We start from the raw sequence: 22332 nt of genomic DNA, 5'->3' as shown, positions 1-22332 counted from the left end.
TGAGTAATCATTACATGAGTCATGTTAGGAGCCTTTGGCGGCTCAGTCATGACCCTGGTGGTTGATAAGGCTGGTTTTCCACCTCACAACCCACACAATAAGAAGAAGAAGAATAGACTTTTCTTAACACTTTAAGCCAGCGTTTTATTCACCCGTGGAGTTTCTACATGAAGCAGCAACCCTAGAGCTATCAGGTTTGTTTATTGGGGACTTGGCGCGTCTGGTTGAGTGTGGTACGTACAGATCTGATGGTTGTCGGTGACGGCGACGACGGCCATGGGCCGGGGCACGTCCCGGCGCAGCGCCGTCACGTCCCCGGCGCGCTTGTCGGCGCGGAACACGCCGTGCGCCACCCAGTCCGTCCAGAACACGTAGTCGCCGGCCACCGCCACGTCGAACGGGTGCTGCGTGCTGGACTGCGTCACTATCTGTGATCGTATAGCTAGGTTAGGAAGATGTATAAGAAAATTATAATAATAATAATATATTTATTTCTTCCTCTAATGAGGATCAAACCCTCCCCTAATGATCCTCCCCTCCTCCTCCCCCTCTAATGGGTTCTATAATGAGAGACAGTTAAACAATAAGGTTTGGTTTTTGTGGATTCTTGAATATCGTTTAACGGTGACACATAGAACACAGAAAATCACGGTGCACAGCTGAAAATCAGCGGTGTGGCACTCCCTCAATGTTGGAGTGTCACAATATATTGTTGAGCTGACGTCCCTTTTTAGAAATAAGGTTTAATTATTATGTTCACACCTACTGTGTACCTATACCTACATTTATCTAAAATAAACAATTTCTATTCTAAATAAGAATTATTTCTATTTAATTTCCCAAAAGAAGAAAAGGTACATAGAGCTAAGCTACACTCCTTAGCACATCGGCAAAAAGTCGCCAGTATGTTGGTATTCTACAGACTGCACTTCGGGGAGTGTGCCCGCGATCTACACGAGCTCATTCCACCATCCCCTTTTATCTTCGGACTTCCAGACGTACGGCCGGATTCCATCCCTATTTGATAGATATCCCAACTATTCGCACAAAGCGCTTCGCATCGTCCTTCATTATGCGCACTGCTAAGGAGTGGAATTATCTGCCGTCTTCTGTATTTCCGAATGCATATAGCCCGGGTGCTTTCAAGGCCACATTGAACAATCACTAATCTAAGTAAGTAAGTTTTATTTATTCATTTTGCATATATGTTTTTGATAGGAATATATATCTATAATATCAAGTATAAGTATTGCATTATAATCTATGTATGATAGTATGTTTCCTTTATTGTATATAAGTAGGTACGTAATTAAGTTTGGTGTGTCCGTGGCTCACGTTCGATAGGTCTCCCATAATACCAGCGCCGCGGCCCGTGCTAAGCACGTGTCACGGCATTATGCTGAGGGAGATCCTTTTTTATTTTGGGCGCCTCCATTGTGTATTATTTGTCTTTGTTTTATTATTTATTATTTTTTATATTTATGTAATGTAAGTTTGTAAATGTGGCGTACAATATGGAAATAAGGATTTTCTTTCTTTCTTTCTTTCTAATCTAACTTAGATATGTTATCTAACTCACGTTGGTCTAACAAAAAACTCGGTAAGGAGTGGGAACTTAGTTCATCTTGCGATGGATGTACCTGTGACTACCCCAATTGGGATATAGTCGTGAGCTTATGTAGTGTTAACTTACATGTCGATGTGACCCATCATAGTGCATCCTCTCAATCTTGTCGAGCCTCGCGTCAGCCCAGTAGATCTTCTTGGCCTTGTGGTCGAGGGCCAGGCCGTTGGGCATCATGATGTCTGTGGACACGATGCTCTGGAGCCCTAGGCCTGATGTATACGCTCGCTGAATGCTCGGGGATGACTCGTTCCAATTCGTCCAGTACAGACGGCTGGGGATTTTGTTTTTATAGTTATAACGTTATGCAAAATGCTAGTTTCCAACTAGTCAAATCAGTTACTTTGTTTTTAACGTCAAAACACGAAATTACTATGGATTTTTTATGAAAAAGCAACCTGTGAGATCATAGAAAAAAGTGATAAAATGCGGACTTATTATTACGTTTTTGTTGATTGAAATTCATAAATAAGTTAAATAGAAAAAAGAAAATGTTTTCCGTTAGTTTTAGATCTGTCTTTATTTAGTTATCAGAATTTCATAATTTATCTTGAACCTAGATCTAATCTAATCTAGCCTACAAGATCCCACTGCTGGACAAAGGCCGCCCCTTCCTCTTTCCAGTTCTCGCGGTCCTGTGCGTACTCCGGCCAGTCCCTCCGGCAAGCGTCCAAGTCGTCACGCCATCTCTTTCGAGGTCTACCACGACGCCTGTACCCGTCATGAGGCACCGTTGAAACTATTACACGACCCAAATGCGTGTCTTGTAAAGGAGGCAAAGAATTGGCCTTCGATAGGCAAGAATGGAGAATGCTTCACCGAAAAGAACGTGGCTCTTAATTATGATAATTGACCGACAAAGGCGTGTGCCCACGCCCCGGACACTCCATCCTGAAAGTTAATCATAACGTGCGGGCGAGACAAATAGTCCGCGCGCTCCTCCAACTACTTAGCTGTCCGATAGTTTCGGTTACGGAGCTCCCTAACATCCCTGGTGAATAATACCTCGACATACCTCTCACAAGGATCGATGTCGAGCCCCCGTGGTCGGGCTCCTGTGGGCAGCCGTAGTACAGTCCGCAGGACACTCGCCCGGTCCGGCAGCGCCAACGACGCCAGGGCTGACAACTTGACAGAGCGGATGGCCGCCGCGCTGGTACACGTCCAGTATAACTCGCCCGTGTGAGAGGCAAACACCATGCCTTCTACTGCTGCTACTTCTGTAGAATGAAGAATACAGATAACCAACCCTATTCGGAAAACGTGCCACTTACTTCGAGTCACAAAACGCTACGATGTGAGATACACAGACTTTATGAGTTAAAATTCATGTTTGTGATTGATATCACGTGGTTTTCAGGATTTGTAGCCGGTTTTTTTGGCAAAAAGATCGCCCCCTAATACAGGCTTCAACACAGCTGGCGAGTGTGTGTATACTATAAACCTAGGGGATGGGTGGCGGTTGCGGGGACGTAATACTATTGTTATGAATTAAAATTCAAAAATATCTTTATTCGGTAGGTAACATAGTTTTCACGAACATCTCATCCTTCTAAGACTACTGCAGCTTCTCACAAGTTGCAAGTAAAACCTCGGCACAAGGCTCTAGACATTCTGTAAAAAAAGAACATAAAATACGTGCATATAAACTAACTTACGTTCAAGCAACACGCGGTGGTCGGAGCCGTTGAAGTGGACCGTGTTGATGGACCCGCGCTGAATGTCGGAGTAGAATAGCCGTTGCGAACTGTAGTCGTACGCGAGGCTGATCGCGTTGCGCATTAGTTCCCTAGAAACAATAGGTTCTCCTTCATCATCATCATCAATTTAAGAGCCACGCTCTTGTCAGTGTAGCATTCTTAATTCTTGTCTATGAAGAGAATTCTTTGACTTCCTTACAAGACACGACGTTCGCCTTCTCTTTAATTTGTTCCATGTAAGCAGTTTTTGGTCTTTGTTTAGGTTTTCTTTGGTCAATAAAAAAAAAACATGGAAGCAGTCCCTTCATACTCGCTGCAATTGATTATTGATGCCAAAACACACAGTAGCAAAATAATTAAAATATCCTATTGGAGGTTGTACACTTGTACAGTCATGAGCAATATCATGTATCCACTTTAGAACCCTGAACCCTGTCGTACTATCGTATTTGACATTTAATGAGACTTACGGTTTAATTTGTCAAAAAAGTTAATGTGAAATGGTTTCAAAGTATATACATATTAGTACTCGTGACCGTACAGCAACAAGACCATTCTTATTTTGGAGACTGCAGTTCGTTAAAGCGTGGTGGTGGTTAACGGCAATAGGTTCGCCCCCTATTGAGCCATTTCCTTTTGCCCGTATTCGCAATATTCATAATTAAGTACTTAGTTTATATAGCAAATGTAAATTGTTACTGGCAATAAATTTATTTTATTCTTATTCTTATTCTTATTACATGGGACTCCACTCTTACAGCTCTGCTTTCGGAGATGTAGTATACAGTCGTGATGCCCAGTTATGTTACACTTCACTGCGTTTTTGCTCAGTTATTTAGTACCATAAGGGTAAACAACGCAATAAACTTACATGTTCTGTATGGGCGGGTACGGTGAGTTGAGGTCCTTCTCGTCTCGTAGGTGTATGCTGTCGATCTTCGTCACGCGAGAGTACATCAGGAATGACGTGTACGCTGCAATACAAGTAATCCATTTTAATTTTGTGCGCACAGATTAGTTTGCCAACACTTTTTTACACAGACACTACACAATAGTCTACTTTCCAACTAGCCAAATCAGTCACTTTTTACTGTGGCTTTTTGTAGACTTGCCGCAAGTAGCATTAACTACTTGGCCGGACAAATGGGAAGCGCTGAAGGCTTGAGGGTGCCCAGTTGGGCGCGAAGCTCAGCCCAGGGCGTCGTTTGGGTTCAAAAGAATTAATCGACCCTAGATGGTAGATAGCGATAAGCGCTGAATGAGGAAAATCGTCGACCACACCGGCAGGGTCGGTATCGGGGTTTTGAAGTGTTTGTTGTCAAAAAAAAGTTGTTTAAAGCCTACAGAAGGGATTGGCCGGCGTTCGCACCTGGGTCAAGGACCCTGCAGTGGGATCAGTAATCTATAATTACAACCTAATAAAATAATGTCAGATGATCTGTGCTTCGGAAGGCTCGTTAAGCCGTTGGTCCCGGTTACTACTTACTGATGTAAGTAAGTAGTCGTTAAATGAGCCATGTCAGTGGCCTTTAGCGGCTCAATAGTAACCCTGACACCAGGGTTGATGGAGTTGGTGCGCCTTACAACCCACACGATAGATGTATGTATGTGTAGCATGCTAACGTGTGCAGTTCTTCCCGTCCGCAGCCAGGTCCCCGTGCGGGCAGGCGCAGCGGGCGCGGGCGCCGTCGTAGAGGCACAGCGCCGCGCAGCCGCCGTTGTCGCGGCCGCACGGGTTGGCCGCCAGCGACGAGTTGTGCGCCGGGATACTTTGCGACGCTTGCGACCAGATCTGACGGAATGTAAATGGTTACTTTTCGGGTTCCCAACGGGGTGATTCAGACGATGATTCTGAGTTTATATCAAGCGGAATTGTCCGTCGTAAAAGTATGGAACTGAAAATAATGAATAATGAATTCTATCTCTCTTTTGTTTTGTATTTTGTTTTTCCCTGTTTGTGCAATAAAGTATTTGTTATATTATGAAGAAAATAAAATTTTCATGAATTTTCCGAGAGGAAATTTCACTTGTTATCAACTCAGAATCATGGTCTGAATCATCCCCCTCAGTGTTCGTTACGATGTCACTAATAAAAAATTAAATTAATTTAAAAACACTGTAAGTACATGATATTATAAGTGTAACACTACCAGTATATCCTTGAGGCTGTCCCCTGCGTTATCCTTCAACACACGGTAGTCACTCAGGTTGGACAGCGGCGCTGATACCACGCTACCACGGTTCAGCATTCTGAAATAAGTAGACAACTTCATCAGTTACACAAAAACGGAACCTTCCAAACTACAGAACGGCAACTTTTAACCCCCCTCGGTCTTACTTTAGTTTTCCATCGTATGAGCGTCAGACGTCACACACACAGACGCGCGCATACATAGATACCACATTAACAAACTTAAGATACCACATTAACAAACTTAAATTTACTTGAAAAACAAAAAGACAGAAATAATTCAAACACATTTTGGAGGGCGTCCAAAATAAAGAAAGTTTCTCCCTCAGCAGAATGCCGTGACACTTGCTAAGCACGGGCCGCGGCGCTGGTGTTATGGGAGACCTTTCGTGAGCCACAGACATACCAAACTCAATTATGTTGGCATAAGAGACTCACGTGTCGAGCCAATAGAGCGTGTTGTTGTGGAGGGCAAGAGCGACGGGGTGGTGGAAGGGCGCGCCGCGGGCCAGCTGCGTGCGGCCCAGGCCAGAGTACTGCATGCGCCACACTGACACGTCCCACGTGTCTGCCCAGTAGATCAACTCATTCTGGTGGACAACATACACCTTATGAATCACATGGCGAAAAATTATTTGACACGAACCAAAGGGTCATTTAACATAACATAAACAGCCTATATACGTCCAACTGCTGGGCTCAGGCCAGGAAGGGGTTTGGAGCATACTCCACCACGCTGCTCCAATGCGTGTTGGTGGAGATGTTTTTACGGCTAATAGCCGGGACCAACGGTACCAACGGCGAAAAGGCGAAATGTAATAATTTTGTCACGTTTTTCTATGACGTCACAGGTTGCTTTTTCATACGAATTCCATAGTTATTTCGTATTTTGAAGTTTAGTAAAAAGTAACTGATTTGACTAGTTGGAAACTACCCTCTTAATCGACTCGAGTAGGACGATAGAAGAAAGTGTCAACCACGCCGGCGGCGTCGGTATCGGTATATTCCTAATTGCGTTGGAGGTTCATCCATAAAAAATGAACTAAGTACCCACGCCTCACCGTTTTTCTGGTAGACATCGTAATAGGTGGTAAGCCGTATCGCCGTCTGTAATGCTGAAGTTTACTTCTTTCTAAATGTTGGACCCCCGTCTCCCTGGCAAATATAAACGAGTGTCTAACGATGAACGGCGAGTGCACGCATAACTGCACGGACTTGGCTCTTTACAGTATAACCGTGAGCTTATGTTATGTTTATTTTCAATGCAGAAGAAACACGTACCTTGGAATCAATAGCGATGTCGGCGACTGCAGTGCCGTTGTACAGGAGATCTCTAGAGGAACCGTCCAACCGCGCCCGCTGGATCCAACCACCCCCTGACAGGAACAACCAGCCGCGGACCGGGTCCACCGCTAATGCTGTTATGACAAAAACCTCATTAGCATAATTTTGTAATTTTTAAAGATAGAAAGAGCGAAAGAAACAATACAATACAAAAACGCTTTATTGCACATATAAACACAACACTAAAAACAATTACAAATGTGACAAGAAAAGTACAATCGGCAAGAAACGTTTATTATAAAGGGACACCACAGAACACACGGCCTCCGTGGTCCAGTGGTTGAGCGTTCTGCTCACGATCCGGAGGTCCCGGGTTCGAATCCTGGTGGTGACAAATCACTTTGTGATCCCTAGTTTGGTTAGGCCATTTCAGGGTGATCACCTGATTGTCCAGAAGTAAGATGATCCGTGTTTCGGAAGGCACGACTACTGATGTAAGTATGTAGTCGTTACAAGAGTCATGTCATGCCTTTGGCGGCTCAATAATAACCCTGACACCAGGGTTGATGAGGTTGGTACCTCACTTCGCAACCCACACGATAGAAGAAGAAGTAATACACATTCAGAATCCTATTATAGCTATCCACGTGTTATATAGAAAAAATACATAAGTAGTTAATTAAAAAAAAAACTTATGAACATTATACCAACAGGGAATGTGATCTTATGCATGTATGTCACGATCAGAAATACTAACTGGTGACAGCGTCGGGATCCGTATCGAGCAGCACGTATCGGTGGCTGCCGTCCAGACGCGCCACCTCCACCAGGTTGCGGCGCGGGTCCGACCAGTACATATTACCGCCCACCCAGTCCACTGCCAAACCTGCAAGGAAGGTTAGCGAGGTGTTTCATTTGGTAGGAATCTGGCAATCTGACACAATATCTAAATGAACTGATAAGAGTAAATGAAGCGTGAATGAAGATGTTACAAAAAATAATCACCATGTAATTAAATAACAAAAACCATAGACAATTTCGACACGTCAGAGGCCTTTGTCTGCTCAATAATAACCCGGACACCAGGGTTGATGAGGTTGGTCATTGATTGATTGATTGCCTCGAGTGCTCGTTGGGTTGTGAGAAAGAGAAGAGATAGATTAAATTAAAAACAGCGACAGTTCATTTAGCATGCCCACGCACTTCCGTGGATGGAGCCTAAGGCGGGGGTGCGGTGAAGAGGAGTACATAGCGCTATGAAAAATCACATTATCCCCGTCTTCTTTACTCACGTCGAGGTCTAAATTATTTGTTGACTAATTGACCAGCTAACAGATGGCGCGCACATATTTCAGTACAGGCCTAGAACGCGCTAACGTAGTTCGCACAGTGCGACGCACAAATACTTCTAACATGACAAGGTTGGATCGTCGATCCCTAGTCACGCTACCAACTTGTGGATAGCGTGGGTACTATGCTGGTGGCTGCTGGTGGCAGCACCCTCGCCGCCAGACATCGTCGTTAGATTGTTTTGGCAACTCCTCCTGTGCGTGTACGTACCAGCGAGCCAGTCGGCGGCGTGCGCGTCGAGCGGGTCGGTGTGGTGCAGCAGCAGCGCGCGCGCCGTGCCGTCCCGCTTGATGCGCCACACGGACCCGCCCTCTGAGTCCGCCCAGTACACCCATTCGCCCTCTGGAATTGAAACCAAACATATTCTGATGTTATAACATCGACTGTTTCGTCCCGACGCTATCGTACGCTCCAGACACGCTCAAAACCCCCCGTTAATTTAACATGATAGTGACATTATCTCCCGTCTCTTTCGCACTAAACTGTATGCCCTCAGTGCAAAAGAGAGATATCTCTCGTTTCTCGCACTAGGCGATGTTTTTCCTGCTGTCATTCTAAACAAGATACGTTCAACAGGGTATAGGGCCTATTCTCGCCGCAGTTGCCAGGGGAGCGTGCTCCATCTCGACATCAGCACATCCTGGACACTCCATACAAAAATTTCATTAGTGCGAGCGAGACAGACAGTTCGCGCTCTCTCCCTTATCCCTTGGCGGCTTACGGCCATTTAAAACCCGAAGGGGTTGAGGTCGGCGAGCGGTTGGTGCGGGGCGCAGTTACTGTTCTATACGTAGCATTATTCGTTATTCTATGTGCCTCGAATTTAATGGAAACCCACTAACACATAATATGTTTGACAGACCTGCATGGTAATCGATAGAAGAAGCCATGGACAGCTGCGCAATAGGTGGCAGTACGTTGCTCGTGTCGTTGCCTGTGAGGGATAAGCCGCGGATCTCCCAGCTGCCAGAATATACCAGAACCTCGTCCACAGCTGGAATTGTAAAAAAAAATCAGTTATTTAGCTTCTTAAGCCATCTGTACCAATCTATAGAGCAAGCCGCCGTGGTGTAGTGCTTAGAGCGTTGGTCTTTCGATCCGGATGTCCCGAGTCCGATCCCAGGGATATATCAAGAAACTTCAAAACGAAAATATTCTGTGGAATTATAGGCAGACGTCATCAGTAAAAGCGGTCAAACTTCTTGATTTTATCTTAGATTGGCTTCTATTTCTAGATTATCTACTTTTTAAAGAACTTCTAGGGTCCTGTGCCGAGGCTTTTCTTGCAGCTATTTTTCCTCGGCTATAGTTTGTGAGAAGCTGCAGTACCTACCTTTAAATAAACCTACCTTTCCTTTCTACCTTTAAGATATTTTTGAGGTTGAGGCTACCATTTTATATTCAGTTTTAACCTAGTCAAAAACCTTCTTCAAGTTCCATCTCCATCCCGGAGGTCGGTGTCCACTAGTCCATATGTCGTTCTGACTTAAGTAATGCGAATTCCATCGTTAACCATTCTCTCAAGTCTTAAAACCCTATTAAATGCAAAAGTCTCCCCCTCACCTCTGCACCGCGCGCCGTCCCGCGCATACCCGGTGGCGCAGCGACACACGCTGTCCAGCCGGCTGACAGGCAGGCACAGCTGAGCACACGCCGAGCGACGCAGTGCGCATGCGCCCGCCGACCCGTTCTGGATACTCGCGTCGTACACACGAAGAGATATCACGCCCTCTGCAAATGTTCATCATATTTCATTGTTGAGTAGTTATCGTTCAGCTCTCGATCCTAACGGAAATATTGTCGCAATCACTGTATGAGACAAGACAGATTTTGGTTGACATTGCAGGTTGAATAATCTGAAAGAAAAATTATTCCTCCGGAAAGCACGTTAAGCCGTTGGCACCTTAAAATGTCGAAGGTGAAGGTAAACATGGAGAGGAAACCCGCATTTCCGAGAAAAGCGTTATCGAGGCCATGTGACCTAACCTGTATTCGTCTGGTTTTTTGGAAGGTCAGACAAGCAGTCGCTTCTGTAAAAAACCGGACCTGTCAAATCTACAGGTTAAGTCACCGGACCCTGTGAAGCTCAGGGAGATGATGATTCGGTTAGATCACTATTCAGGCATCTTTAGTATACCAGTATTATTTCTCAGCAGCCTAGGCTTCGAGCAGTCAAGTCGTCCACATGCCCGTAGCGTGTTGTCCTCGCTGTCGGCCCATAGGACTTCGCCCCCGTAGACGTCTAGAGCCGCCGGCCGCGCGCCCACACCCAAGGGCAGCTAAATGTAAAGCAGATAGGGTTATACTGATGAACATTACACCATAAATCTTCGCATGAATCGTTCAGGAATAGGTTTCCAACTAGTCAAATCAGTTACTGTTTACTAAACGTCAAAATACGAAGTTACTATGGATTTTTTATGAAAAAGCAATCTTAGAAGTCATAAAAAAATGCGCCAAATTGCGCACCTATTATTACATTTTTCTTTATTAAAATTCTTATATAATTAGAAAAAAGAAAACGTTTTTTGTCATCTTTAGATCTGTCTTTATTTAGTAAAAATCAGAATTTCATAATTTATTTTTGACCTACGAAACTACCCAATTGTGGCGAACCGAACTGTTTCACCAGCTAGTATCGCCCAGCTAACCCGCTAGTTTTAGCCGTACAAGAGCGGGTAATAAACTCGGTGAGAAAGATATACTGACCGTAGTAATTTTCCCAGTACGGACGTCGAGATACTGCATAGTCGCAGAGTCGATGTTGACCCAGTACAGAGTGTTGCTCTCTACGTCCACGCACAAACCTATAACATGATTAGAGTTAGTAACGACCTCCGTGGTCCAGTGGTTGAGCGTTGGGCTCACGATACGGAGGTGCCGGGTTCGATTCCCGGTGGGGACATATCACAAAAATTACTTTGTGGTTCCTAGTTTGGTTAGGACATTACTGGCTGATCACCAGATTGTCCGAAAGTAAGATGATCCGTGCTTCGGAAGGCACGTTAAGTCATTGGTCCCGGTTACTGCTTACTGATGTAAGTAAGTAGTCGTTACGGGAGCCATGTCAGGGGCCTTTGGCAGCTCAGTAATAACCCTGACACCAGGGTTGATGAGGTTGGTATTCCACCTCACAACCCACACGATAAGAAGATTAGAGTTAGTCTATCATTTTACGACCTCCGCGGTGCGTTAGGTTTACGGTCTGGAGGTCCCAGGTGCGTATTCCAGTAAGGACATATCACGAAAATAACTTTATTAATTGTAGGCTGATCGTAGTTATATCTCTGTAGTAAGATTATTCATTCCTTCACTCATTCATTTTAAAATTAACAGCTGTTAATCATCCGTCCCTTTCCCTTTCGGCGGATTAGAAAATGACAGGTATAACTTAAAATCAAATTGGGAGGTGTCTACAGGAATCGGGGCCTTAAGTGTGCCCCTCGAATAGGCAGTAATATCAACTGACTGGTGACTCCGGCGAGCTGCGGGTCGTTGTGTGTGTCGGCCAGCAGGCGGCGGCCGCTACCATCACCGTTGGCCATCTCTATACGCTCGCCGCTGGATGGCGTGGCTGACCAGTATAACTTGCCCCTGAAACAAACATTACACGTTAGTAAAGGTGAGACCACCAAGCTTGGTGCCAATGTTAAGGTTAACCCAAGTGTCGGAGTTATGATTGAAGGGACAAAGCTACGATCATATTGGTAGATGCACATTTCCATGCAAAAATCCAACAAAATATCATCCCAGCGTCAATTACTGCACGTGATAATAATTTATGATCCAAACATGAATTCGAGAATAAATTCTAAAATCATTATAAGGCTTAGGGCTGGGATTCGAACCTGCAACTTGAGACAGTGAGAGTCAGGCGTTCTTCCAACTGGACTATCACGGCTAAAAAGTACCTGAACATTGTTGATAACCTACAACAACTCAACTAAACCAGCATGTACCTGAGCGGATCAACAGCAAGCGACGTCAAGTTATGCAGATCAGTGTACAACAGGGTGGTGTACTCCCCGGCGAGGTTGCAGACAGCGAGGGCTGACCCCGTGGAGTAGTACAGCAGGCGCGCCGCCCAGTCCAGGGCGAAGCCGCGCGGAGTCTCAACGCCGCTGTCCGCTATCACGCGCACCGGGCCGCCAGTGAGGCCTATGCGTTTTATTTCGTTTGTCTGAAATTTTAAATATCTTGTCATGTGACGTGCATCGTCAATACTCCACTACACTGGTAGAAGACACCAAGGAATAAACTGCACACACACAGCCATTTTGTCTGTAGAGCTCAGAAAGGGAGGGGTTACATACAATCCGTGGACTATACTTGCTAGACCTCAGTCTAGCACATGCAGGAACATGTCCAAAGTCAGCGGTTGTACTTGATTAAGTATTGCTCAGGGATGTAGTCCATTACGATGCTAAGTTAGTCGATAGCCCGCGTGGACAATCTACAAATCTTAAACTTCAACAAATTTGCAATATATATTATGGCATAGAATAAGGAATAATACTACGTATAGAACGGCAACTCTCCGCTCCCCACCAGCGTCTGAGCTAGGCTTACCCCCCCCCCCCCCCCCCCCCCCCCCCCTTCAACACAGTTTAGACTGAATCGTATGGATGATCAAGATGCCACACACAGGTGCGTGTGTACGATAACGTCAATGTGTGGTGTCTGTGTAAAACGAGGTTGTTTGTATGAAGTGTCCGGGGTGTGATTATGGTCCCATACCTCTGTATCAGCCCAGAAGAGTGCGGTCTCACTAGGCAGCAGTTGCAGTACCGCGGGTGAGGTGAGGTGTGGTCCGGACACAGTCGGGATGATATGTACCCGGGGCTCTTCTAGGTCTACGCCGCGGATCTCTCCCGCGCGACCGTACAGTAGGACTTTCTCGTGGACTGGAACAAGAAATTAAATTTAGAAGATCGACAGACTGGCAGAACTAATCGTCCTCCTGCCCATATCCTACTCTAGGTGGGACACAACAAAACTTGAAACGCTAGGTATCTTATAGTCCTAAAATTGATAGGAACATAATTTCTAAGGAATTGCAAAAGATTTTACATTCTTGTACTACCCGTTAGAACCAAGATAACACCTTGCTAGAACGCGTCGGAAATCTTAAAGTTAACAATCAGTGATCGGATATTCGGGCGCATAAGTTGAGCTGATCGACTAATATGGATAGCACATTTGTATTGAAAAAATCCAGAGAAACCGGGATTGACAAGAACCGATTTCAAGAAAATCTACAAAATTAACCATCGTAACGTTTTATTCGACCGCGGGATATTTATTAGCAAAATAAATTATTTCAAGAAGTTTCCATACTTTCAATATATGATCACGCTACTTTCAGCACTTGACCGCGAAGACTAATCAGAATAAATTGAAATCATTATGTAGCTGGTTAGTGCTGTGAACAACATACAAACCTACCTTCACATGTGACGTTATCCTTGGCGAGCCTCATGACATGCGGACATGCGCAGACGCGGGTGTCGGGCGCGTCGATGAGGCATAGGTGGGAACAGTTACCGTTGTTCACGCCGCACGGGTTGTGCGAGCTGATTGGCTGTCGGGATGGGTGGATCACCTGGGGGTAAAATCAACTAATCGGTAACTAAGTTCTCTAGAGCTGTGGCAGCCCAGTTAGGGGAACGCTTGACTCTCACTGTGAGGGCGCAGGGTCGAATCCCAGCACGAGCCTAAACCTATGATTTTCGAATTCAACACAGCGAAGGAAAATATTGTGAGAAAACCCACATTCGAAAAATGCGTTTCGGAGGTAGACCTAACCTGTATTGGGATGGTTTTCCTATTACGTTTAGCCAACGTCATCCTCTGAACAAAACTTATATCACTCATGGGAAGTCGAAGGACGTCGTGGTAATTTGTTGGACCGCTGGTATGTCATACAACATCTAGCTGTAAAGCTATAGATCACACCTTAATGTCAAAGGGCTAGGTTAACGTTCTCTGCACCAGACAATACGACCTAAGCAAACTAGCGACAGACTCACCGTTATGGACAGGGCCTCTACCTTTCGATTCCATTCGGACCCAGGTCCTCCAGAACACTCTAATTGGTAGACCAGAGTGACTCATATCTTTATGCAACGTACCTTGATATCGAAAGGCTGGGTCAACGTCCTCTGGACAACAGCTACGTCACTTCCGTTCCACTTGTTGGCGCGCACCACGCTGTTGGAGCGCCAGTCCGTCCAGTACACGTGCGACTCCCACACCGTAATGGCGAAGGGATGGGAGAGCGCCGCGTGCCCGCGGAGGACCTCGTGGTAGTCCGTGCCGTCGTACGTGGTCGTGTGGATCGAGTCTGATCTGTGTGATTATAGAGGAAAGGTAGAATGGATTTTGTGTTTTATCAAGTTTTTTAGTCTGATATACAGACATGAACTAATGCACCCGATCCAGAACCGCCCTGGGCTTAAACCATAATTCATTAGAAGATCTTCACCTGGTAAAGTTTAAAGTTCTCAGATGCACGTAATGACACGTTGCAAAGCGATAAAAATGAAAAGGATTGTTGAATAGAACGCTTAGTTCACCATATTCATCTTAGAACGAAAATAAGGAGTACCGGTGACATTCATTTACATGGCATAATCTAACTGATGCCCAGTGTGTTTGATCACCTAGTTAGGGATTACTAGTTTAGCAACGAGAGGATAGTGGTGCTTTTTTTTTTTTTTTTTGACGTGACTTATTGTAGATTTGCCGCAGATGGCATTAACTACTTGGCCGGACAAATGGGGAGCGCTGAAGGCTCTCACCCGGTACAACATTTAAGACAACAGGCCTGAGGGTGCCCAGTTGGGCGCGAACCTCGGCTCAGGGCGTCGTCTGAGAGGAAAAATATTTGAAAGAATTAATCGACCCTAGTGGGTCGATAGCGATAAGCGCTGAATGAGGGAAATCGTCGACCACGCCGGCGGGGTCGGTATCGGGGTCCTGAAGTGTTTGGTGTCGCGAGCTGATTGGCTGCCTCTATGGCTAGGGTAATCGGGTCGTCGGGATCGTATATTACGTCCTTCGGACGCCGATACTTTTCAGTACCGTCCCTAAGCGGGATGTAATCGGAAGCCGCAACTACCAGGGGATTCGGGTGGTGCGGAGCAGAATCGAAAAAACGTTTGGAAGCTAATTTTTCCAAACGTTTTTTCGATAGTGGTGCTGCCAAGGGAGTTGTGAGGTACCGAACAGTGCATCGATAAGCACCGCTTATGTCATATGTGCAGAACTAGTTTATCCGCCATACGGGCATGACTTATATATGTGATTCAACTCTATCGAACCATGTTTTGTCTAAGCACTCTCCATCATTATTAAGATACACGCTCTTATCGGTGTAGCATTTATTCTCCATGCTACTTTTTTAGAGCAGTGGTTTCCCTTTTGCCATCCGCCCCGCAGTACTCTGTCTGACACAAGTGATATGGCGCCCAGAGTATATGTGTGATATTTCAAAGCTGTACTGGGACTCCTGTCCTCCGCCTCTGAATAGTACTGATGCCTTCTGTCAAGAAGGCCTCATACCTAGCATCAATCCAGTAGAGTCTCTTGGAGAGATGGTCTAGGGTGATCCCATTGGGCCAGGCGCCGTCAGTAAGTGCGTCGACCCGTACCACGCCCACTCGGTGTCTACCCGCTAAGGAACACCGCTCGATACGCGGCGCTGCTTGCTCCCAATCACTCCAGAATAGGTACCCTAGGAAAAGAGAGTAGGTATATTAAGTTGAAAATACAAGTAAAATAACATGTGTGATCCGTGATACCGACAGTTCGGTACAACTGGTGGTACCACAGGGTCGGGTGGTACGGTCACGAGCATTAATATGTATACACTTTGGTACCATGTCACATTAACTTTTTTGACAAATTGAACTGTAAGTCTCACTAAATGTCAAATATGTTAGTGGGACAAAGTCCTAAAGTGGGTACATTATATTGCTCATGACTGTACAGTAATGAGCAATATACCAAAGTGTATGCATATTGCTGCTTGTGACCGTACAACTAAACACATTCCTTGTGGAACAATTAATATTTTTTTACGTGAAATAGAAATCGGATCTGCATAATTCACTACTGGCCGTATTTTGATCGGTCAAAGATTAGTTAAGATCATACAAGAACCAATCAATAAATAAATAAATTGAAGTGAATGATTTTTTCAGAACAACCTGCAGCCACTGCAGGCACTAATGCCAAATTAAGGTCCGGAGAAAAGTTTATCTACTAAAGCAAAGTAATAAAACAAGTATTTTTTTTTTTACCCATGTTAGGATCTACGGCAATGGCTCGCGGGCTGTCCATGTCGCCGGCTATCAATGTCCGCCGGTACTGGCCATCCAACCTTGCTACCTGAACAACAAACACAGGTCCAATGATATTACGAAGAACGATATGCCACTTTGACAGTCACGGTCAAAGACTTTTTGTTTGTTTTGGTTTTCCCCGAAGGGCAAGGCAAAGCGAACTATGCCCATACAGCCATGTCTTACGAGTATGTATGCTTTTTCTTGATGATGATATTGGGAGTCTCATAATTCCCTGATTTAAACGCGGTAAGAACCCGTTATTATGTGTTTTAATTACTGTTATTTGTTTACTTCATTCATCTGGAATTACATTTCTTACTGTAGTAGGTACTAACTGACCTCAATCTGGTGCAGACTGCTCTCGACCCAGTAGAGGTTCCCCGCCACCCAGTCCACGGCTAGACCCTCGGCGGTCGACAGACCTTGTTGCACCACCACCTCGATGCCGCTTAGAGCTGCATATAACAGAAGATATTGTTACTAAAATCATGGTATAAGAAAATCAGGTATGCTCAATCCTATTCTTAATAATAGTAATGTTTCTTACATACTAGACATTTTGACATTACAAAAGATACACTCTGCCTCCTACAGTAGGTTTACTAGGTCTTCTTCTTATCGTGTGAGGTGGAATACCAACCTCATCAACCCTGGTGTCAGGGTTATACTTTAGACAATCAGGTAATCAGCCTGTAATGTCCTAAACAAACTAGGGATCACAAAGTGATTTTTGTGGTTTGTCCCCACCGGGATTAGAACCCGGGACCTTCGGATCGTGAGCACAACGCTCAACTGCTGGACCACGGAGGCCGTTAGTGTTCCACCTCAAAAAAGAAGACTGCGAATGCAGTAATGATGACGACTTACCATTGCCAATAATAGTTCCCTTATAGATGTTATCATCCACCACATCAGTCCAGTACAAGTCCACACTGCCAGTCTTGGGGTCGCGTCGCCAGTCCAGAGCGATGGTATTCTTCAGAGAGGAGATGAGCGCTCGAGACGCCAATGACGGCAGTTCCACGCCGCGGACTTCATGACGGTTGCTGAATACTAGCAGGGGGACTGCTTTGTCTGTAAGGGTATATAGGCGTGAACAATTTTGTATGTGAAAACATTCTAGGATCGAACAATTGGGTAGTTTACTAGGTCAACTATAAATTATGAAATCCTCATTACTAAATAAAGAAGAAGACGAATAAAGAATAAAGAAAAATGTAATAATACGTGCGACTGTTTTTCACGTTTTTCTATGACGTCTGACATGATGGACTAATGTTATGGGCGATAGGCTGATCCCTTATCAACATAAGGTTCATCATATCCATCTTTGGACTTCGTATCAACAGTGGCTGCAAGTTGTCTTTGATTACTTGTGGCTCTGCCCACCCCATTAGGGATTACGGGCGTGAGTTTATGTATGTATGTCTATGACGTCACTGTGTGCTTTTTCATACAAATTCCATAGTAATTTCGTGTTTGACGTTTAGTAAAAAGTAACTCATTTGACTAGTTGGAAACTAGTCTATTTTATTAATGTTTCGTTAGCTTAGGGGATACAGGCGCGACGCTATGTGATATTTTAGTAAAAAAAAAGTAATTAAAAAAATACTTGAATCTAATAAACTGTGCCAGTAATGGCTATGGCACTCTATCGTGATTAAAACACATAATACCGAGTTCTTACCGCGTTAAAATCAGGGATGTAGTTTTCAAGTATCTCACCTGTGCTTTTGCAGGTAAATCCATCATCGGCCAGCTGGAATCCGTCGAAGCATGTACACTTGTGCCGGTTTTTCTGTGGCACACACGACTGGAAAGAGAACAACGATTGAACACAACACATCTTGATGAGTTAGCGATAGTCAGGGAATCTTCTTCTATCGTGTGGATTGTGAGGTGAATTACCAACCCCATCAACCCTGGTGTCAGGGTTATTACTGAGCCGCCATAGGCGCCTGACATGACTCATGTAACGACTACGTACTTACATCAGTAAGTAATAACCGGGACCAATGGCTTAACGTGCCTTCCGAAGCACGGATATTTTTACTTTTTTGGACAATCAGGTGATCAGTTTGTAATGTCCTAACCTCCGGATCGTGAGCACAACGCAATGGAATGAAATGGTCAGGGAATGAAAGACTTTTGTGCCAGATTGTTCTACCTTCTTCAAGGCACATACGTACCTGACTGCAAACCCCCCACTCGGTGCAGACGTGATGGTCAGCACACGTGAGTCCGTCCCGCTGTAGGTGCAGCGCGGCGGGACACGCGCACACCGGCCCCTGCGGGGTGGGGTGGCAGATGTGCGAGCACGCTGCCACTAAGCACATTGGCTCGCCTGTCGGGAAAGCGTGTCGTTAGTTGCGTATTTTTGTTTATTTTAAAGACGATGCATTGTATTCTCTAAGATACTGCTAATTCTACAAAGGTTTATAGAGGTTTAACTTTTTTGAATGTACACAAATCTTTATAAAAAGAGTGGGGACATCGAAGTCTCAAGACTAGAAAAAGTGTAGATAGTTCGATGGATCAAACTATGTAGTAGATCCCTGGAGTCTTGACCAGGAAAACCTTTGGATATTCCGCATACCCATAGAAACTCAGGTATCTTTGAGGTTATGAAGACAAGTCATCCATCAAAATGTTTAATTTCCTGTGCTTTGGCATAATTTATGGAGCACGATGTTCGTGCGTCACCCAACAGGGTCCACATAATATCAGCGTCGTGGTTCACGGCGCGACTTGTGCTGAGTGAGGCCCTTCTTCTTCTTATCGTGTCGATGGCAAACTAATTTATCTCAGGACGTCCACCACCACCTTATGATCATTTCGACAAACATCCGTCTTGCTTTTTTGTAATTGTTTTAGTGGAAATTTGATATGATGTTGTTGTCTTTTTTTTGTGTATAGCGCCCTTTTATAATAAACTATTTCTATTCTATTCTATTTGGCAGATTAAATTTATAAGGGTCAGGTTAGACAAGACACTCACCGCATCTGTCTGCCTCGTCGCTGTTGTCGGCGCAGTCGGCGTTGTCGTCGCACAGCTGCAGCAGCGGCACGCAGCGCGTGTTGTTGTCACACCGCAGCGCCGGCGCCACACAGCCGGTGTCCTCCACAGGTTGCTGGGTAGGTGCTGGTGTCGTCGTGGTCTTTGGTCGGACCTCTGTGCAATCCGCTTCGTCAGACCCGTCCAGGCAGTCCACTCGGGAGTCGCAGCGGAATTCCTGCGGATAATACAAGATTATTTTTCTTGCAGCTTCTTTTCCCCGGCTGTACAGGTTGTGAGAAGCTAAGTAGGTACAGGTAGCCATACAAGTACGTATGGTTGTTAGTGACACCGTAACGAATACTGAGGGGGATGATTCAAACCATGATTCTGAGTTGGTATCAAGTGGAATTTCTTGTCGGAATATTCATGAAAATTTTAGTGTTCTTTTTTAATTACTTTCAGTTCCATACTTTTGCGACGAAAAAATCATCCCTCAAAGTTTTCGTTACGATGTCACGAACACCCTGTATTAGCTACTGGATAAATATATTTTTGAATTTGATTGGCATCTGTTCAGTGATTCGTCATTTAAGTTTTAAGTTTAGGGGTTGCTGCAAGACGTATCAGAAGATACCATAGAATACAGAATAATATTACAAATAGAACGGTCACTCTCCGCCCTGTACCGAATCGTATCGGGCTTCACCCCCTCTGGGTTTTACTGTAGTCTTAAATGGCCGTAAGCCCGTAAGGAGGAAGGGGAAGCGCGCGGTCAGGTCACCGCGGTGGCACAAGGTAAAAATGAGACTACTAAAACTAATGAAGATCGCCAGAGCACTCCAAGTATTTCACCGCCCCCAGGGCTTGCATGCAGGGGTTACGGCACGCTAGGTATACTACAGGTATAGATAGGGCAAAATCATCAACTTACCATACGGATACACTCCTGGTCCTTGCACTGGAACTCGTGGTCCTCACACAATCGAGTCCTGTCATCATGATGTGGATGTAGCCTATTGGGTGGGCTGGGTGTATGATTAGTTCCCGTCCCCCCGGGTATAGTGGGGGGCGTGGGGCAGGCGCGCTCGTCGCTTGCGTCAGCGCAGTCAGCGTGGCCGTCGCAGTTGTACTCCCACGGGACGCATGCGCCGTTGCTGCAGCGGAACATCTCCTCGCTGCATTCTAGGTTACCTGAACAGTTGAAGATCAGGGGGGTTAAAAAGGCCACATCATAGTAATTCATCTAGAACAGCAATATTGCTATGTGACATTTGTTCGCATTTACTTTTATATGCTTTTTTAGATTTTAGATGAATTGCTTCGATGTGGCCTTTTTAACCTCCCAGATATAAAGCCGAGCCACAAAATAATTTATTCATTACGTGACTTCTATTCCCATATCGATATCGTCGCATTAGTCAAAACCACGTAAGCGCCTTGTTCAGAAATCACATTTGCATGTGATATTTATTAACAAAACCTCTAAATAGACAAACTACTTTCAATCCAGGTCTTCTTCTATCGTGTGTCAGGGTTACTATTGAGCCGCCAAAGGCCCCTGACATGGCTCATGTAACGACTACTTACTTACATCAGTAAGTAGTAACCGGGACCAACGGCTTAACGTGCGTCTCAAAGCACGGATCATCTTACTTTCGGACAATCAGGTGATCAGCCTGTAATGTCCTAACCAAACTAGGGACCACAAAGTTATTTTTTGGATATGTCCCCACCGGGAATCGAACCCAGGACCTCCGGATCGTGAGCCCAATTCTCAACCACTGGACCACGGAGGTCGTTTTAATCCAGGTATAAAAATGTGTTTTCAATTATTACACGGAATAAGATTAAATGAAAAAATCGAGGTGTAGTTGAAGAAAATCACATTAGAATGTGTTACACGCCGTCGCTTCCGACAATCTTGTCACCACGGACACTTTAATACAGAGATTGTCTGTTTCTTTACTATACAATGGTGCTAATTCCTGTAAACACCATCTAATTTTATTTTAAGTTATATCGGTCATTTCCTTATCCGCTGAAAAGGAAAGGGACGGGTAATTGACAAGCATAAAGTTTATGGAACACACGTCAATTTTAAGCACAAATCTAAAACATAAGTCTAAAAATTTTTACATTGACCAATAACCCGACAGAATTATGTTGTATGAACGGTTTGCATACCAGCGAGATACCTTTTTGATTCGCCCGGGTTATTCATTCATTTACTCATTCTTCCTAAAATTAAGAGTTGTGAATCCGTCCCTTTCCTTTTCGGCGGATAAAAAAAATGAAGGGCCTAACTTAAAGTAAAATTAGGAGGTGTCTGCAGGAATCGGGGCCATTGTCTATGTTTCAAACATGCTTTTTTTTAAACATGCGTGTAATCGAATACATAATAGCAACTCACGGCAATCCCTCTCATCGCTGGGGTCATCTCTCCCACAGTCCCGTGCGCCGTCGCAGCGCCAGGCGGCGGGTATACAGCGTCGGGAGGTGGCGCAGGCGAACTGATCCGGGCCGCACGCGATACGCGAGCACGCATGCGCAGTCTCGTCAGCACCGTCCGCACAATCTACAAATATTTTGAACATTGAAGACATATAGGTACATACACTTCCTTCTGGTCGCCTGGATGAATTTTTTTCATCAATTTCAGTCAGTCAGTTGACTGACAGTTGACGACAGAGACTACCGGGGTTACGACGTTTCAACGATTGTCGATGTAAATCACGATTAGACTTTCTATTAAGCACGCCTCATAATTGTAATTTTCATACTTAAGTTTTTTTCTCTTACTACTCTAGTGTGCTCAACTATGCTGTTTCATTTAAGAT

The 22332-nt window shown here is 44.9% G+C and overlaps 1 protein-coding gene across 1 annotated transcript in view; it reads right to left on the bottom strand.

Moving 5' to 3' along the window:
• LOC126376757 (low-density lipoprotein receptor-related protein 1) overlaps nucleotides 1-22332 on the bottom strand; it is a 131641-nt gene that overhangs the window by 64095 nt on the left and 45214 nt on the right. The window contains exons 23-51 of the mRNA XM_050024327.1: nucleotides 21906-22070; nucleotides 20427-20686; nucleotides 19496-19730; nucleotides 18687-18841; nucleotides 18223-18310; nucleotides 17365-17571; nucleotides 16837-16952; nucleotides 16453-16540; nucleotides 15713-15884; nucleotides 14281-14497; nucleotides 13595-13751; nucleotides 12887-13053; nucleotides 12109-12329; nucleotides 11619-11743; nucleotides 10859-10956; nucleotides 10287-10428; nucleotides 9713-9880; nucleotides 9012-9143; nucleotides 8360-8491; nucleotides 7557-7685; nucleotides 6797-6933; nucleotides 5954-6105; nucleotides 5475-5574; nucleotides 4948-5116; nucleotides 4196-4298; nucleotides 3283-3413; nucleotides 2640-2844; nucleotides 1694-1898; nucleotides 242-428 (exon numbers count right to left, since the gene is read on the bottom strand). Of these exons, the coding sequence (XP_049880284.1) occupies nucleotides 242-428; nucleotides 1694-1898; nucleotides 2640-2844; nucleotides 3283-3413; nucleotides 4196-4298; nucleotides 4948-5116; nucleotides 5475-5574; nucleotides 5954-6105; nucleotides 6797-6933; nucleotides 7557-7685; nucleotides 8360-8491; nucleotides 9012-9143; nucleotides 9713-9880; nucleotides 10287-10428; nucleotides 10859-10956; nucleotides 11619-11743; nucleotides 12109-12329; nucleotides 12887-13053; nucleotides 13595-13751; nucleotides 14281-14497; nucleotides 15713-15884; nucleotides 16453-16540; nucleotides 16837-16952; nucleotides 17365-17571; nucleotides 18223-18310; nucleotides 18687-18841; nucleotides 19496-19730; nucleotides 20427-20686; nucleotides 21906-22070 (4563 nt within the window). The remainder of the gene's footprint in view (nucleotides 1-241; nucleotides 429-1693; nucleotides 1899-2639; nucleotides 2845-3282; nucleotides 3414-4195; nucleotides 4299-4947; nucleotides 5117-5474; nucleotides 5575-5953; nucleotides 6106-6796; nucleotides 6934-7556; nucleotides 7686-8359; nucleotides 8492-9011; nucleotides 9144-9712; nucleotides 9881-10286; nucleotides 10429-10858; nucleotides 10957-11618; nucleotides 11744-12108; nucleotides 12330-12886; nucleotides 13054-13594; nucleotides 13752-14280; nucleotides 14498-15712; nucleotides 15885-16452; nucleotides 16541-16836; nucleotides 16953-17364; nucleotides 17572-18222; nucleotides 18311-18686; nucleotides 18842-19495; nucleotides 19731-20426; nucleotides 20687-21905; nucleotides 22071-22332) is intronic.

The sequence above is a fragment of the Pectinophora gossypiella genome, chromosome 21, assembly GCF_024362695.1.
Source record: "Pectinophora gossypiella chromosome 21, ilPecGoss1.1, whole genome shotgun sequence".
NCBI lineage: Eukaryota > Metazoa > Arthropoda > Insecta > Lepidoptera > Gelechiidae > Pectinophora > Pectinophora gossypiella.
This window is presented reverse-complemented; position numbering and strand designations above follow the sequence as displayed.